The following is a 16913-nucleotide window of genomic DNA, read 5'->3' as shown; positions in this document are numbered from 1 at the left end:
TAAAATATTTTTATTTTTGTCTGAAGATAATATTGATACTAGTGATGGTGAGATGAAGCCTCGAAGCTTTCCAACCAATTGGTTAAAAAAAAGGTTTCATTTCTCGAGACTTTATGTTCACACAACCCCCCCTGCTGGTCAAAACCTTTATTGTCATTTCAACTATTTATCTTTACTCTTAGCTGTCATAGCTGCTGTCTTACAGCAGTGTCGGTGAGAATAATTATAGCCAAGTATAGAAATAAAAGCACTTTAATAATCTAATCCTTCTGTGCGTATGGTTCATTCATTTATTAATCTAGTAAGATCTCAGGTGTTGTTCCTGGGATCTGCTGGAGCCACTCACCCAGCTTGGGGGTCTGTTGCCTTCACCTTCAACCTGGACAGTGGTTTTGACACTCACTACTCCTCAGTGTCCTTCCTTGCATGCCGTGCATGTCCATGCATGCTCAGGAGCTTCCTTTTCTTGATGTTAGTTGCTTCTGTCTCCTTCTTTGGTCAGCTTATTATCCCAGCAGGGTATCTGATCACCGGTAGAGCGTAGGTGTTAATTGCCCGGACTTTCTTCTACCCATTCAGCTGACTTTTCAGGACTTGCCTTACTATGTGGAGGTCCCAGGTACTTATAGCTGTCCTCGATGTCTGCAATGTTGCCTTCTGGTTGTACAATCCCCTCAGTTCTAACTACCTTCCCTCTCTTTGTTACCATCCAAATACACTTATCCAATGTCCGAATCACATTCCAGTGTCATTGCTGTAGATCCTAGTGGTGTGGATCAGTGATTTGAATTCTCGTTCACTCCTGGAATACAGCTTGCATGTAGAGGATTTGCTGATGATTTCGCATTTCTGTAGTTGGTATCCCTAGCCAGTCTTGTCAATGATCTCACTGAGGGGGTTCAGGCCTATGTGGAACAGCAGTGCGGACAGACCACCTCCTTGTTAAATCAGTTGGCTTGAAGCTGGACTGATGTTCGCCAAAACGCCATCAAATTTCTGATGGATCCTGTTGATCTTGTATAGCTCAAGGCATTCCAGGATCCAGGTGTGGGGCATCGAGTCATAGGATTTATATAGTCAATCCAGGCGATGCACAAGTTGGTGAGCCTGATCTTGCAGTCTCGGGCGACTGTGCTTTCTATCATTAGCTGGTGTTTCACCTCTCTGGTGTTCCTGCCAATTCCTTTCCGTGCCCGCTCAAGTATTGAGCCATATGCCTGTTCATCTTAGCCGCTATGATGCCAAACAGAAGCTTCCATTTGGTACGGAGGCAGGTCTTTGGCTGGTACTTGGATGGGACCAGTCCCTTATGGTGATCCTTAGGAATCAGGACTGTCCAGCCTTCAGTTAGCCATTTTGGATGTGTCTCATCTACTAACTACTGGTTCATTTGTGCTGCCAGACACTCACAGAGTGCAGCCAGTAGGTGTGAATCATGTTCAGTCCTGGTGCTGTCCAACTCTTCATACTGAAGACATTTTCTTAGATATCTGCCACAGTGATTGTTACTGGATCCTGTTCAGTTCTGTTCTGTTTCCAGAAGAGGGGCCTGAAAACCGAAGGCTCTCCCTCCCATTCTACTTTTAATTATTCTAGGAACAACAAGTAAGCCTGCAGTGCGAGAGCGAAGTGATATAATAGGGCTCTTTATTGGCGGTTTCCAAGGCCCCAGGTATGGACAGCTTGCTGTACTTCCTCTTTCTTCATTGCACCTTTTTGTAGCTCCAATACTTGGGGAACTTCCCTCCATTCTGCCATGACCTTTGCCTCTAATCTCCTTCTCCATGGAGAGAAATGCTTCTTGCAACTGTTCATTTGTAAACATGCATCTCAGTGACCACTGCTGCCTTAATGTAGATCTGCTGATTCGTTTCTGTAACGGTCGTAGTAGAGATTTTCCATAATGCTTTAAAGGGTAATTCATGTAGTCTTGTAATTTCAACCCAAGCTTGAAGGATATATAGTGAAATGTGTGCAAGTTAGCTACCTGTGATGAGAGAAATACTACCTATCCAGTTCACCTATTAACACCTTCTAACAGAGCATCTCTTAGATGTTACTCACTCACTCTGATGTTAAATTTCAATTAATAAAATATTCTGTACCGCAACTTACTTTAAACAACATCATCCCAGATACAGTGCAGTGAAAATAAAAATGTGATGATTTTCCTTCTATCGTAGTTTAGACTAAGCAAATGCACCTTGTTTCCTTAGCACAGAGCTGCTGGAGCTTGTATTTACCCTCAGAGTGACTTATCTGATTTAAAATTGTAAAACAGGATCTAAAGGAGGGAGGAAGGATTCATCCAGAGGAGGGCTGCTACGTTACAAACTATTTCAGCGAGTAAACCTGTGAAATCTGTGTGCAAAAGCTCAGCTGTTCTGTGTCAAGAAGACCTCTAAACAATAATAATAATGGATTGCATTTATATAGCGCTTTTCGAGACGCTCAAAGCGCTTTACAATTCCACTATTCATTCACTCTCACATTCACACACTGGTGGAGGCAAGCTACAGTTGTAGCCACAGCTGTCCTGGGGTCGACTGACAGAAGCGAGGCTGCCATATCGCGCCATCGGCCCCTGGCCATCACCAGTAGGCAGTAGGTGAAGTGTCTTGCCCAAGGACACAACAACCAAGACAGACAGAGCTGGACATCAGATCAGCAATCTTCCGTTTACAAGATGAGCTTCCCATCCCCCTGAACCACAGTCGCACCAAATAAGACTTTACCATTAGATTCTGGCTACAGGTTTTGGGACCGGTACCAAAAGTACACTGGTTTGTTGGAAGCCCCCATGGCTGGGTTATGAACTAGTAAATATAATAGCATACAGTAAATGAATAAATAGTGGTACGTAGCATCATTACACCTTTTGATTAACACCATGGACTGCAATCACAATACCTGGTGGTATTTTCATCCTGCTCTCAGGAAATGATTTATCTTTCCTAAAGTAACATAAAGTCAATAAATGTCAGAAATCACAGAACAAAAGGGCTGACTAGACCGGTTACATATAACAAGCACACTCATTTGTAGAATTGGACATTCAACATCTGTTTACATTGGGCAAGCTTCGACATATATCGACACATTCAAATTACACTATGAATGCAAGACTGATTGTAGTTTTTTAATGCTGTGATGTGGAAAACACTAATACAATAACAGCATTTGGTCATGCTGCTATCACTGATGCCTCAAACACATTTGACAGCTTCTAAATTAAGCGTACCAACATTATTAATATTATTTTTTATTAGTCCTTTATTTATCCAGGTAAAAATCTCATTGAGGTTAAAAATCTCAGTTCCAAGAGAGACCTGGCAGTATTATTGTGGGTTATGACCCACATGGTAAGCAGTGCACTGCTTAAAAAGTAAATCCTGTTACATCATGAAAAGAACAAAAACAAAAGAGGACAACTCAAACAAAGTAAGAAAAACACTTTTATTATCAGCAGGGTGTATAAAACCGTTCATTGTGAAAGGTAAACCCACAAAGTTTATGGTCTGATATGAAGGATGAGCATATTTTACACCTGTCATTATGAGACACCATCAAATCACTCCAGCAGAGAGACCTCATGGAAGTATGCTCCCAGCAGCTTGACTCCCTGAATGTAGTTTGATCTGAAAATGGAGATATAAAGCCATGGCAACGGTTTATAATTAAAAAACTCACTTTACCTGTCATTAAGTTTAACACAGAAATAATCTGGAGATGATAAACATGATCCTCTTCTTTTACCGCAAGATTTCATCCATTTTATCAATAGTTCCTACTTGTTACACATTTCAAAGGAAGTGAAACTGTGTGAGCTGTGACCAACCTGTTGATCTTTTCATTCTGAGAGTGAGCGCCATCATCAGAGGACCCTACAGGAAGCAGCATGACATTACGGCCTGTGGCCTCTTGGAAGGTCAGGGTGACCGGGATGCTGCCACCCTCGCGCGTCAGATCAGGCTCGACCCCGAAGACTACAGCACAGCGAGGAGGAAAAAACAATGCGAAAAGCAATAACAATTTTAATAATAATAATAATAACAAAAATAATAATGATACTAATATTTTTGTTGTCACATCAAAACTGGATATAATCCTATCAGTGAAAATACGTGAAAAAAAAAACTTAAAAACGTCCACAAAAATATGCATATAACAGAAAAGCTTATAAAGATATTTCATTGGTCTAGGGGGAGGGGCCACTGGCCCGAGGACTTATGGACTTTGCTGTATAGCTGATGTTAACGTGTTCTAAGTTTTAGTGTTATAACAGCAGTTAGAGTTATCAGGTGTTGATTCACCAGTTTTGTGTTAGTGTGTAACATTAATGCTGCTGTGTGTTCTGTGTTTGGTGCGGCTAGCAGAGCACCATGAGTTAGATGGCTGTGCCCGTTTACCACCTCTCACTGCTGTGGTGTGTGAATGAGTGTTCGTAATAAAAGGCTGTCCTCCCTGTAGCTTAGCATTTTGGCTAAGGCAGGAATAGCAGCTCTGTCTCCTCCTTGTCTGAGCTCGCCACAATATGTACAAGGCCTTTGGATAATAAATTTGCTTGTCTTTGTTTTTAACGTCCTGAAACATCTGCCCGAGGACAGGAGCTGAAACATGACAAAATATTTGATTTCTCTTAAAGAAAAAGCATCACAATGTAAACTGTAATAAAGTCAGTTGTATTATAGCAGGAGAAAGTGTTTTACACTTTTGTAATACAATAAACACAGAAGTGATTTCGACTTTGTATCAAGACAACAGAAATGGGTGAGATGGAGTGAACTCCCTCTTTAATCTAACAGCTTTTATCATTAAGTCCTCGTACCTGTCTTCATGGCCTTTCTCCCTGCCATGTAGTGTGGGTGGTTGAAGTCTGAGACCCAGGCCTTTGCCCCATGGCCCATGTTCACTTTCAGTTTATTGGGGCTTCCCAGTTCAGCAAACTTCTTCTGCAGATGATCGATGACCTTGAAGAGGGGAAGATAACTTGTTGGAGCTTTTATGCAGAAACAACCTGGTACTCACTATGTGTGCAAAGGGTTGAACTGTATTAGGTGAGGCAAAAGAAACTGACTTGATTGGTTGGTTTTCCTAATTTTATGCAGGTATATTCTAATTCCTGTGTATTTTATGACCTGTGACATTGGTTTTCTGTCTAAATAAAGTTACCTTCATTCAAATTAAATCACTCCACATTTTTTTTACTTCATAATTTAATATATTCATAATATTTCTCATTTTTATACATTGCAATTTCTTTTACACACTTCTTTAAAAAAACAAAACAATGCATGGCTGAGCAAATTACCTGAGCAACAAACTACCAATAAGTGGCAGAGATACAGAGCGACTTCTGCTACATTATTTAGGTGAGTGCTATATGCCATCATTGTGACCTATCACAGTGTTTACCTGCTTCTCCACAGCTTTGGGGTCCATGTCAGGCACAAGGCGGATGGAAAACTTGCCGATGACCTTGCGAGGAATAACCGTCTTGGCTCCTGCTTCAGAGAAAGCCCCCTCAATACCATGAAGGGAAAGAGAAGGATATCTCCAACGGTGCATGAGGATTTGCTCCTACGGTGGAAGAAATAAAGAAAAACAGGTTCAAAAATGTGGATGACCCCAAATTGTACAGCACATTTCCACCAATGAGTGATGCAAACATAAATAATTTCTTTGCCTTTGTGTCATGCAGCAGCCGGCCAACTCCCACATCTTTACAGTACTCATCCAAGTCGAAGTCGATCTTCTCGTACAGCTTTTGCTCCTCTGCTGTCAGAGGCGCCACACTGTCATAGATCCCAGGAACCAAAATCTTACCCCTTTTGTCAACCAGGGAGCCTGTGCAGGAAGTCACAAACGCATGATTAAAACTCTAAACTGGCATAAAATAAGGTGTGTGAGACTAAAAATCACAATTATCAGCTTCACTTGCCCATAAGTGCGATGAGGTCAGTCATGGCCTCATGAACAGAGCCACCAAACACCCCTGAGTGCAAGTCCTTTCCACCACACTCCACCTTGAAGTTTGGAACATAAAACATTATTTTAAAATACACAGCTTATGTGTCTCCCCACCAACAGTAATCCAATAGGATTTCACCTCAAGGAAGAAATAGCAGATTCCTCTCAGACCGTAGGTGATGCAGGGTTTGTTCTTGCCCAGCCAGTAGTTGTCAGAGATGCAGACGTAGTCCACATCTTTAAAGAAAGTGTCTTTTCTAGAAAACACAAGATCATCCAGACCCTCAGATCCAGATTCCTCCATCCCCTCGAAGCAGAATTTGATGTTGATGGGAAGGTCCTGCAACAAGAAGAGAGATGCATAAGAAGGAAAAAAGAAAAAAAAAAAAATCAGCAGACTAAAATTTGGTCACTGGTTCAAGTTTAAATTCAGGCTCATTGTGAATCTGTTTTTTCTCATTTTCTAAACATAAAATAGTTGAGTAATCTCATATTTTTAATTTGGACTCCCTGCACATGCTGACTGTTGATCTTTTATCTCCAGCCTTTGCTACGCGTGAACTTTCCTTTAACGCTTTAAAGTACAGTCCAGTACAATTCAGGAAAAAGCAAAGACGATGTACTTGAGTTTAAACATTAAGTGATTCCTGCCTAAGACAATCCTACCCCGGGACCTTTGACCAAGACATTTACTGCTGACAGCTCTGAAGCGATCAACAAGTGATCTGCAAATCAGTGGTGTACTTTAACACAGAGATAATCCATTTCTAAGAATGACGATTAATCAGTGTGGCAATGCAGCCGTGTACTTAGCTGTTCCATGTTGCAAGGCTTTGTTTTTATTAACTTATTTCTAATTATTCACATTAATAATTCAAATACAACCTACATAACCCAAAAATACACTTTCTAATACTTAATATTATTACGCAGGTTTTACATTTCTCACAATGAGTTTTAATAATAAAACTGAGCATGAGTCCAAACTAAGCATATAATTGATCTTATGTGTGATATGAATGACCCACATATCATTTTAGAATACAGTGCTGTATAGTAGCTGTTCTCCTTTATTATCACTATACAAAAACAAAACAAAAACCTTGATAATAATCTAAGTAGCGGTGTAAGTTTACAGATTCTGAAATAAGCCATCACACCTCAATATACTCCTGTCAGTAATTTCAAGCATTTCAAGTCACTGTTCAAACAGTTTTTTTAAGACACACTAAAATATCATATCATCTTTAAACTATCTGAACTTGAAACACCTTTTGTTGGCCAGCTTAAATCTGGCAGTAACTGTACCTTTCCAATCTTCTGATACGCTTCAATGCAGTTAAACCAGGCCAACACTGGACCCTTGTCATCAGTAGATCCTCGTCCATAGAGCTTACCTACAAAAAGAAAACTTTTTTCAGTTTCAAGGTTCTAATGAGAAGATAGTGGAGTTGAAAAATGTTACTAAGGTTATGTTTATTACATAAGCTTGTTTAAATCATGACTAAGATTATGTGTAACAATATGAAACCCTTGTTCATGATTTTTTTTTAAAAAAAGGTCTGCAGCAAGTTTTTGTAAAATGTGACATAAGCAGCACTAACACAGCTGAGCAGGCAGGAATGAGACGGGGGAAGAGGATGTGGCATTTTGTGTCAGCTGACTCAAAACGCACAAGATCACGCATGCTGAGTCTAACAAACCAGAACTTTAAGGAAGCAAAAAGGTTTTTAACATCCCTCCATGTCTGTTTAAATGCAAATATGTGTCATAATAATACGACGTTCAGAACATCTAAAGAACGTCTCAATTGGGCCTTTTTGCCTTTTCACAAGCTGAGTCTGCTCCAAAAGCTTCTAATAATAACTTTATGGGTTCAACTGAGAAGATTGCCGATAAGACTGCAGCACTAACGAAAGATGAGCTAACTGGGCTGGACTTTGGAAACATGCTGCTAGCTGTTACTGCAAGCAGAAGACTGATTAAAGCTTGAAGAACATTTAAATATAATTTAACCAATCTAAACACCAAAGAGAGAGTTTGATGTTATTGATGTTGCAGCCTGTTGAGATCGCCTAAGGCCAGGTGTGAATGTGGGTTGAAGCACCTGGGTCTCAAGCCTGCATTGGAGGTGGCTGACAGCTGGTGTTGTAATCTATCACCTCTGTTCCAACTATGGTTGTTGAGCAGAGGCAAGGTGGTTTTTCGACTAATCTCCAGTCATTGTAACGACCAAGTGATTGTAATGACCTGAGCCAAGATGAGCCTTTTCTCATGTCAGGTGATGACATGATCAACGCGTCTCAGGGCCATCTCGAAAGGACATAACGCCGACTAAGGGTTAAATACGTGGGACACACAACCATTTGTTTTTAGAACTAAAGGAGCCTCTTGGATGAGAGGTGAAATGTCTTTGCAAACTTAAAGAAGGCCAACTGCCTTGTTTTTTCAAGCTCTCAAGACGTTCCTGTGACTTGTTTTGTGTTACTCGTCTTTGCATGTCAGAAACATTCGCAGTCTACATAGTTTAGCTTGTTGATGGCACGCTTTCTCTTAGTGATAGCATTCTCATCTTGAACTACCTACCTGCTGACTGGATTTGTTTTCTGTCATCTCTGTTCATTTAAGACCACTAAAACACTCTGTCCTCATCATTTTTTTTTACATTTTTTTTTACAATGTTCTTATCGTAATTGACCAGCTTTATTCATCTTAGAAAATTAGTTCGTCTTCTTCTCCTTCTTCTTTTAGTTTTGCCATCTATTCTATCTACAGGCAGTACTGCAGCTCATTTTTCAGTCATATTTGATATTATAACTTTGCTAAACCAAAAACTACCTGGTGTAACTTACAAACAGCTGGATACAGTAGCCTTAAAGTTTTAATTTTCATCTATTTTTACAAGCCCAAAGTGCGTTCCAGCTGACTTCAGTTACTCGCATAACTTTCCAGCTCATACAGAAACAGCTCCAGGGTTGTTTTGTGCAGGACGCAGGCCAAAAGTATTCTCCTCTTACCGTCTTTCTCCACCAGAGTGAAAGGCTCTGTGTCCCAGCCATCATCGATGTTTGCTGGCTGAACATCAAGGTGCCCGTAAATACACACCGTCTTCTTGGCTGGGTCTGATCCTAACTGCCCCAGGATGATAGGAGGCAGGGGGATCTCCTCTCCTGAGGGAAGCTGCGTGAATCATGAATTATGGTGAAATTTAAGTAAAGAAAGGTAATGTAATATACAAATCATTAATGCATTAACAAATGTAACCAGTGCAAGACCTTCTGCTTGCCAACGTCCACCAACTCCACAGTCCCTCCCAGCCTCTCGATGTCCTTGGCTGCCATCTCCATCATTTTTTTGATCTCCCCACGCTTCTCAGGCCAAGCAGACACACTCTGGACACCCACCCACTCAGCGAGGCGCTGACAACAATTATGAAAAAGTGATTTAAAGAAATTAAAATGGGTGTTTTAGGCACTTTCTTCATGCTCAAAAAAGAGCCACAGCAAGAGATTCTTAGGACATCAGACCTTCTACAAAATTTAACTAACGCAGCAGTTATAATATCGCTGAATCTTATCAGGAAAACTGGTTTTATAGTTGGCATCTACTATAGTGCCAGCTTAAGTGAATGAGTTACAATGCTGTCCAGTTTAAAGTTAGTTCAACAAGCCATTAACAGTGACAACCATACAATGATTAAACAGCCAAGAGGTCTTACATTGAGTCTAGCATAACTATTATATTTTTCCTGAGTGATCTTACCTGCACATACAGGTCCTGGTGGTCGTCCACATACTTGAAAAGTTCTGTGAGATGAGCCATTTTGTGCCAGCGATGGGATCTGAGGGTTAAACAAGCAGACTGTGAGTCCACCTCTGGGTTTGTGCAATCTTATGAGAGGACAAAGACCACGCCTTCCTGCAAATCTGCTGACTGCTGCTGAATTTGCAGCTCCCATCATGCACATTAGGTCATGAGACTTAACCTTGTTTCACATCATAATTTCTCAGATCTACAGCTGCAGCTGATCAGGGCTTTAACACCAGGCTTTCAGAACAAAACAGCAATAAAATGTCAAGAAATGTGAGGCTCATAATACAAAGTTACAATAATTGACACAGTAAAGGTTAATGCTCAGTTCTGTGCCTTCTAGTCTCTGCTTGTACACTTATCAGATAACCTAAATAGCCGCACGTTCATGCAGTAAATTAAGGGAGTTGAACTTACTGATTAACTGCATTTAAAGTACTGTTTAAGCTAAATTTACTTATAACAGAAAATATCATCTGACGCATTAACGCCTTTGAATTGTGTGGCGACCAAACATTATAATCAGATCTGCACAAAAGATAATACATTTTGTTTATTTATTAGTATTAAAACAACAGTTGGGTAGGGTATGGTTGAAAGATCGCTTAATTGTGTGAAGAAAGCCATAAACAACAATTAAACCGTTTCGTCCTGAGTGAGAAACTGAAAGAGGGCCATGAAAACATCAGCACACACGGAGGTTACTTTCCACAGGTGTGCACTGAAATTTGGACTCGCCCTTGTTGTTGTACGACCACTCCTCTAGACCATATATCTGAATATTTCCATGCAAAATAGGCAGAGAGACTTAGATGTAACAGTTAATATACTTCTTCTTTTTTTTTTTTTAAGCGGATATACCGTTTTAGACTTAGTACTAGCGGGTTTTGTACAGCATGCTATGAAACACGAATAATGAGGTGGTAAAATGGCAAGTGAAGCGAAACTAAGTTGGCTAAGCTAAGCGGATGCAAAATAGGTAGGTAACGGGTCATTGCCGTTGTATCTGCTGACTGGGTTAATGTGACCGAGAGCTGATCTAGCCCTCTCCGACAAATACTTTGGTCATTTCTAAACTGCAAAGAGAAATATTAAAATCTACCAAACCTACCTGTCTTGTCAAACAGACTTACTGTGTTTTTATTCCAGATCAGCTGATGCAAACATGTGACTCCGGGCCCTTCTCACCTGACAAAGACTTCCTGTATTTGCTATCGACAACTCTGTGGGGTCTGCAGTAAAAAAAAAAAAAAAGAACAAAAGCTACTCGTTTTTGGGGGGGGAACCCAAAGCGATTCAACTCGGAGGGTAAAAACAACAACCCACCAGATGAACTGGTTCAAAGCGCAAAGAATTATGGGTCATCGGAAGCTGCTTCGTCACGGTCGTCTCATCAGAAAAAAAAACAAACATTTACTTCACAATTGTTCTCCCGTTTGTTAAAAATGACAAAAAAAAAATAAAAAAATAAAAAATGCTTTTTTATTTTACCTACCACCACCACACAGACATGGTTGTATTTCTGTTTCCTTGCATGTTTAAGTTCACGAAATAAAGTTGAAAGAGAAAAATATTTAAGGAGTCTAATGTTAAGCAGTATGACACATGGGGGAGAAAAAAAAGCTTTCAATATTTTAAGTATAGTGGACTTTTAGTTACTCTGGTTTGTATAAAGGACTTTACATGCATATTCATACAAATATATTTCTTACAAAATTATTGTTGCGGCTCTTCCAACCAACGGCCGCGGCAGGCTAAACATGAGGACACAGATGACGCGCAACAATAAACACATGAGACAGACTTCTGTACTATTTGCTCCTTTAATTCCACATTTTATTGTCCACTATACAAAATCAGTACATGGGATCAAAACATGATAGAAATGGACAGACTGCACAAACAAACACGAATGCAACTTACGAACATTACACCAATTACTATGCCAAACTACAACCTCTGGCTATGGCATAAATTAGTGCACTAAACTAAACTCAAGTTGCATTAAAAAAAAATGCATCAAAATGACTCGAGATGCGGTCAACAGAAGTGTCCCCTCATGCTCACCCTACCAACCTTTATGCTCAACATCAGGTGCAGCGAACAGGTGAGTGCAACCACATTTATCACCTAACACACCCATGAGTCACGCCCCACACCCGTGCACCAATACAATGTGTGCATTTTTAACCAACCTACTTAATCCAAAAAAGGAACTCATATGGGTCCTACAAGACTGTAAATGGATCAAGCTCACTGAAAACTTCTATAAATTTATATGGGAGCTTAAATGATGTAGTCTACGTGTTAACAGCACATAGCTTTAGGTCATTTACTGATGGATACTTATAACCAGATTTGCAAGATGGGTGTATGTCAGGAAGCTTTAAAGATGACTGGCATTGTATAAATAACCTATATATAAAATTAAGGCCTGTTAATGACAAGCCGCCTCATGCAAATGACAGGCCAAAAGAGGGGAAGCTTTTAAAATTGTGTTATGAAACCAACATCAACCACTGGGGGAAAAGCGGAGGCTACAGTGATAAAAGCCAGATTCCTTTAGATTTGTGGGACCACTTGGATGTCACCAATGAATTATCAAAAGGGTCTGCCAGGTATACATCTATAAAGACAATTAAAATTACTTGTACTTTTTGAAAAAAAAAAAAGAAAAAAAAAAAGTCTTAAACTGACAGCTGAAGCAATGACCATAAGGCATTGTATCAAGTATTTATTTTGATTGCAAGATGATTTTCAGGTTGTGTGATCAATATGGCTGTGCAGTCAGGCACAATGAGAATCTGAGGAATCGACAGCAACAGGCCAACACTGGTGCAGCTTCACATTTCACTGTGTGAAATGTGATCAAATCACATTTAAGTGCTAATCAACCAAGGTCACACTGCCTTTACAGCTCTTCCTCCACACTCTGCTTTTTACAAGTTTGGCCAAAGTTTGTCTTCATCTCAGAGTCTGATGGGTTCACCCATCAGTGGGGGGCTCAGACCCACTACTCCATGACTAAAAGAATCAGCTCAGGCATTTCAAGCACATCCCACTGGAATGAGGCCCCAGGACAGACCCACGTTCCCTTTGAGTACATGATGCAGTACGATGGCAAACTATACTTGAAAGCCTGAATTACTTGAAATTGCCCTAAACTTATGGTCATCATTTTACCTAGACACAATATTTCATCTGTTTGCTCAATGTTTCCATTGTATAGCATGTACTGCAGTCTTTGAGGGATGATCACTGAATTGTGTTTTAGTGCTTGATAAGTTCAATAAATAACAATTCAGTGTGTGGATCTGAAATGCCCTGAGGCCCACACCAAGCATTCTACACTAGTTATACCTTGCAGTTCTTAAAGATAACAAGACACATGCATAGTGAATAAAAAGGCTTTATTTTCTTAGTTAAATCAATGTTTCCAGATCAAATCCTTATTGAACCTGGAAGAAAAGGAATTTGATTAGACCATTAAACAAGTTGCAAATTATCACCAAGATTTAGAGACTCACCCTCCCATCAAAGCAGCGCTCATCACATCTCTTTTCTGCTGGCAGACAAACTTCTGCAGAGCACATGAAATAAATCTGGCAGGGAATGAACACCATGTGAGTAAAACAAAGTTAATCTTTCAGCATCCAAGGCAAACATTTACTTTAAAAACATTTCTTTTCTGCTTAGAACCCAGACAACCATAGTTTGTTAACACGTAAATTAGGAACTGTTCCAGCATCAACTTCTCCAACTCACCTCTTCATTTAGGTACTTGTTTGTCCTTTGATCCATGAACTGGAAGGCACTCACTATAAAGCGTTTTTCATGATTCACTCCAGGAACATTGCTGACTTTAAGTATGGACACATGTGGATCATGAGGATTGGCACACCTGCAGACAAGCATAACTTGCGGTCAGTAGTTCAAGCCAACCTTCAAGCTCTAAAAGGTTGATGGTCGTGCTTACCCTTCATAGATTAGCACCAGAGCATTTTTTGCAGAACGAGGATATGCCAGGCAGTAATTCACAAGAATTATTGCATCTGCGTTAGGAGAGCTGAGGCGCAACTCAAGATACACAGGGCGGCCAAGGAGCAGCCGCAAGGGCTGATGGTGATGGTCATAGAAACTTGAATAAGTCTCATCTGTTGGGATTTAACAGAAGGCATTTAGTCAGTTTTCACACCAGCAGTGTTTGTCAAGCCTGCTTACTGTAGTTTGTTGGAAAGACGATGCAATACCCAACCTTTAGCAATTCTCAACTCGACACCATATAAACTGTTGGAGATGACTGAAGAAGGCATACTGGAAGGTGGGGTCTTCACCATGTAGCCAACACTAGCCATTGACTGAGCAGTGCCCCATTTGTTATAGCGGCACTCAATCAGGAATCTAAAAGAGATCAAATAAGCCATTAATATACCATGTGCCAGTCTGGAACACAGCATACTGCTCACCATGTGCCCCTGCCCCTCATAGCATGTTAGATTTTGGTTTGCATATTAAAATATAGGGCAAGCCACTAACCTGAGTGGATCAGTTCTTGTGATGACACCATACTTTAGATTGAGAGCGTGAACAATACTCTGCACTTCAGCCAGGTATATCGTCACCTCACCAACATCCTGTCAACACAAGTCATATTGGATGATTTACTTGCTGAGGTGCAATTTACAAGAATACAAGCCATCACGTTAAAAGCTAAGTGTCTCAAAACCTTTGCACCTTTTAGGAGAACCTCATACCAGTGACAGTTTAGATTAAAAGTTGATTCTGACAGATGGGATCAACTGGACGAGTTCAGACAGTCAACAAGCTTCAGACATGTCATACTAGAGACATCCTTCCAGTTTAAACTACATAAACCCCCAATCTGTCAGCAGTACTGCCCCCTGTGCGGCTGCCTGCCATTTAGACCCCATCCTGGCATCCATCTGCACCCTTTGTTATCCCAGCATTTCTCCATTGCGTGTAGGCTGTTGCAGTGGCAAATCAGGGTGATGCTGGTCATGACCCCTCATTAAAATTAATCCTGCAGTAGCAGATACTAAAGTCTCCAAGTCAACCACCAAAGCATTCTTATTCCAGATTTGGACATATACCAGGTTGCGTCCAAAGTCAAAGCATTCCTACAAAGTTTGCCAAGTAACAACTTTGCTTGATGTATTGAAATTACACTGTAAAGAGAGGGGTAACTTACGTAAGAATGGGTTCCACATTCTGTAACTTTGAACTTAAAGATGGCAACCCGGTTGTTAACAATGGCTGGTTTACACTCTGGATTTCCAGGAACAATCAGTCTGGTAGGATCCACAGGGATGGATGCAGAATTGTACCGAATGGCAAATACAAAATGTTGATCAACTGTGCACTCTACAGGAAGGACAGAAAAAAGCTACTTGAAGTTTTAAACCGTAAAACTTCAACATTTATACCATCTGTCAAAAACCATCCTTACCTTCAAGTGGGTAGTAGCAGACAGATGCTAGCAAATTCACACAACAGCCCATGGCCTGACATTCTGAGATAGATATTCCATAATGACCACATCTCACCTGCTCTCCCACAGGGATGCCGCAATCTGAATGAGGGAAAAAAAACAATGTCATCTGAATAATGTCAAAGCATCTTCTACAAACCACTCACTTTGTCTTAATGTTGGTGATGGTTGAGGGAATGCTGGTTGGGGCAATCCTGGTTGTGGTACAGGAGGAACTGGTATCATTGCTGGTGGAACCAGTGCTTCTGGATCTCTGACCAGTTTAACACACATCAAAGGCCCACCACCTGAACGTGGCAACATGTCTGGATCAAACTTGTTGCAAGATGTGGTCGATACTCGTTTCTGACCAAGTGTATCGGTGTACAAGAGCTGCAGACTGAAGCCATTGGCCTATAATAAAATTGTAAAATGAAGTTTAATGATTTCCTGTTAAGCAAAACAGTCAAGGGAGAAACTCTTAAGCAACTTACATGCCGCTCCACGTTGCATCCATTGAAGGGTACAGTTAAGGTGTTCTTCAGCGGATCCACTTCATAACCACAGTTTTCTGGAGCACCAACAATGGGCAGCAGACTGTCCCCAGAGCCTGGAGAAAAGTACATGCCAAGGTTTTATCAGCTCGAGCAATTCAAACTATTACAAATCTAAAAATCTAATCCAAGTACATACCAAACACCTTGACCTCACTCAAAGGTCCTGTTGGCAGAGTAATTTGGAAGCCACTTTCACTGCAAACAACTTCTAGATCAGAAGCAGTTGGATTACAACTGCCTGGCCAGCTCCTTGGAGGCTCATCTTCAAATTTTACCTTGACCCCATGGTCCACACCACCACCATAGTGCGTGGGTCTAGAATCATCTATGTCCAAGTCATCATAGTCAACATCGGCATCAAAGTTTTCACTGCTGGCAACACCTTCGGCTTCAAGGACCACATCTTCAAGAATTTTAGCTTCACCCTGGTCAAGGCCACTACTGTAATCTGGACAACAGAGGTCGTTGTTAGGTCACTGATGACAATGTCAAAACCCCATTCATATGGGGAGGAAAAGCTAGAAGCGTAGCGTAATAAGCCTGATGTTCATTCCTCTCAAATCTATATCGTAGGTTGTCACCATTAGCCGTCAGCCAACAAGCTGTTAGAAGCCACAAGTCGAAAGTGACAAAACAGTGGTTTACTGTTCATTCAGCTTCAGAACGCCTGGAATAATCCAACCGCAAAAAAAGCATCGAGTTAACTACAATCCTAACAAATACACCTGCCTAAACCGTCTCCCTGCCGTTTACCTGTAGGGTCATGTGGTTCGCCCCTCTCTCCGGGCTCATACAAACTGCGAAGCTGAGTTTCATTTATGCGCTCCCACCCCTGGACGGACACCAGCAGCAGAGTCCAAGTCAGGACTAACAGCAGCTCAAGCCTGCACCCAGCCATTCATGCGAAAGCTCTCATGCAGCTGCAGAAAGCCTCGCGCCCCGCTACAAGTACTGGTTCCAGCTTAATTGATTGCACCTGACTGCTGCTGATTTTTCACCTGCTGCCCCGTTACAGGCGGGAAGGATAAATAAACAGGCAGGAAGGAAACTCGCCTGTTTATTTATTTATTTTTAACCTTAATTACTAT

At 40.9% G+C, this 16913-nt stretch overlaps 2 protein-coding genes across 4 annotated transcripts; both read right to left on the bottom strand.

The window, feature by feature from the left end:
• Window positions 1-3442: 3442 nt before the first annotated feature.
• On the bottom strand, window positions 3443-11144 carry cndp2 (CNDP dipeptidase 2 (metallopeptidase M20 family)). 3 transcript variants are annotated; one of them, NM_001279542.1, is given in 12 exon segments: window positions 3443-3638; window positions 3839-3986; window positions 4829-4970; window positions 5416-5580; window positions 5687-5847; window positions 5942-6026; window positions 6110-6310; window positions 7279-7367; window positions 8988-9150; window positions 9246-9389; window positions 9733-9811; window positions 10914-11019. In NM_001279542.1, coding segments are annotated over 11 exon segments (1425 nt in total). In that variant the 5' UTR covers window positions 9793-9811; window positions 10914-11019; the 3' UTR covers window positions 3443-3571.
• A 2029-nt stretch (window positions 11145-13173) lies between these two features.
• LOC100691742 (zona pellucida sperm-binding protein 4) lies at window positions 13174-16780 on the bottom strand. Its single transcript, XM_005457274.4, has 12 exons — window positions 16579-16780; window positions 15962-16273; window positions 15763-15878; window positions 15436-15682; window positions 15248-15370; window positions 14990-15162; window positions 14317-14414; window positions 14036-14181; window positions 13757-13934; window positions 13546-13681; window positions 13308-13382; window positions 13174-13238 (listed from the first exon to the last, which is right to left on the bottom strand). Exons 1-12 carry the CDS (start codon window positions 16721-16723, stop codon window positions 13230-13232), a joined length of 1758 nt encoding a protein of 585 aa, XP_005457331.1. The 5' UTR covers window positions 16724-16780; the 3' UTR covers window positions 13174-13229.
• Between the last annotated feature and the right edge of the window lie 133 nt (window positions 16781-16913).

Source organism: Oreochromis niloticus, linkage group LG22, assembly GCF_001858045.2.
Source record: "Oreochromis niloticus isolate F11D_XX linkage group LG22, O_niloticus_UMD_NMBU, whole genome shotgun sequence".
Classification (NCBI taxonomy): domain Eukaryota; kingdom Metazoa; phylum Chordata; class Actinopteri; order Cichliformes; family Cichlidae; genus Oreochromis; species Oreochromis niloticus.
Note: the sequence above shows the minus strand (reverse complement) of the source record. Positions and strands in the feature narration are given on the sequence as shown.

Excerpts from the sequence above, each read along its gene's own strand:
- cndp2 (XM_019350276.2), bottom strand. The coding sequence starts at position 9,792 with ATGGCTCATCTCACAGAACTTTTCAAGTATGTGGACGACCACCAGGAC. Across the intron at positions 7,368-8,987 it reads CACTCTGGTGGAGAAAGACG|GTAAGCTCTATGGACGAGGA; the intron begins GTAAGAGGAGAA and ends TTCTTTTTGTAG. Across the intron at positions 3,987-4,828 it reads GAGAAAGGCCATGAAGACAG|TCTTCGGGGTCGAGCCTGAT; the intron begins GTACGAGGACTT and ends GCTGTGCTGTAG.
- LOC100691742 (XM_005457274.4), bottom strand. The coding sequence starts at position 16,723 with ATGGCTGGGTGCAGGCTTGAGCTGCTGTTAGTCCTGACTTGGACTCTG. Across the intron at positions 15,371-15,435 it reads ATCACCAACATTAAGACAAA|ATTGCGGCATCCCTGTGGGA; the intron begins GTGAGTGGTTTG and ends TCCCTCATTCAG. Across the intron at positions 14,415-14,989 it reads AATGTGGAACCCATTCTTAC|GATGTTGGTGAGGTGACGAT; the intron begins GTAAGTTACCCC and ends TTGTGTTGACAG.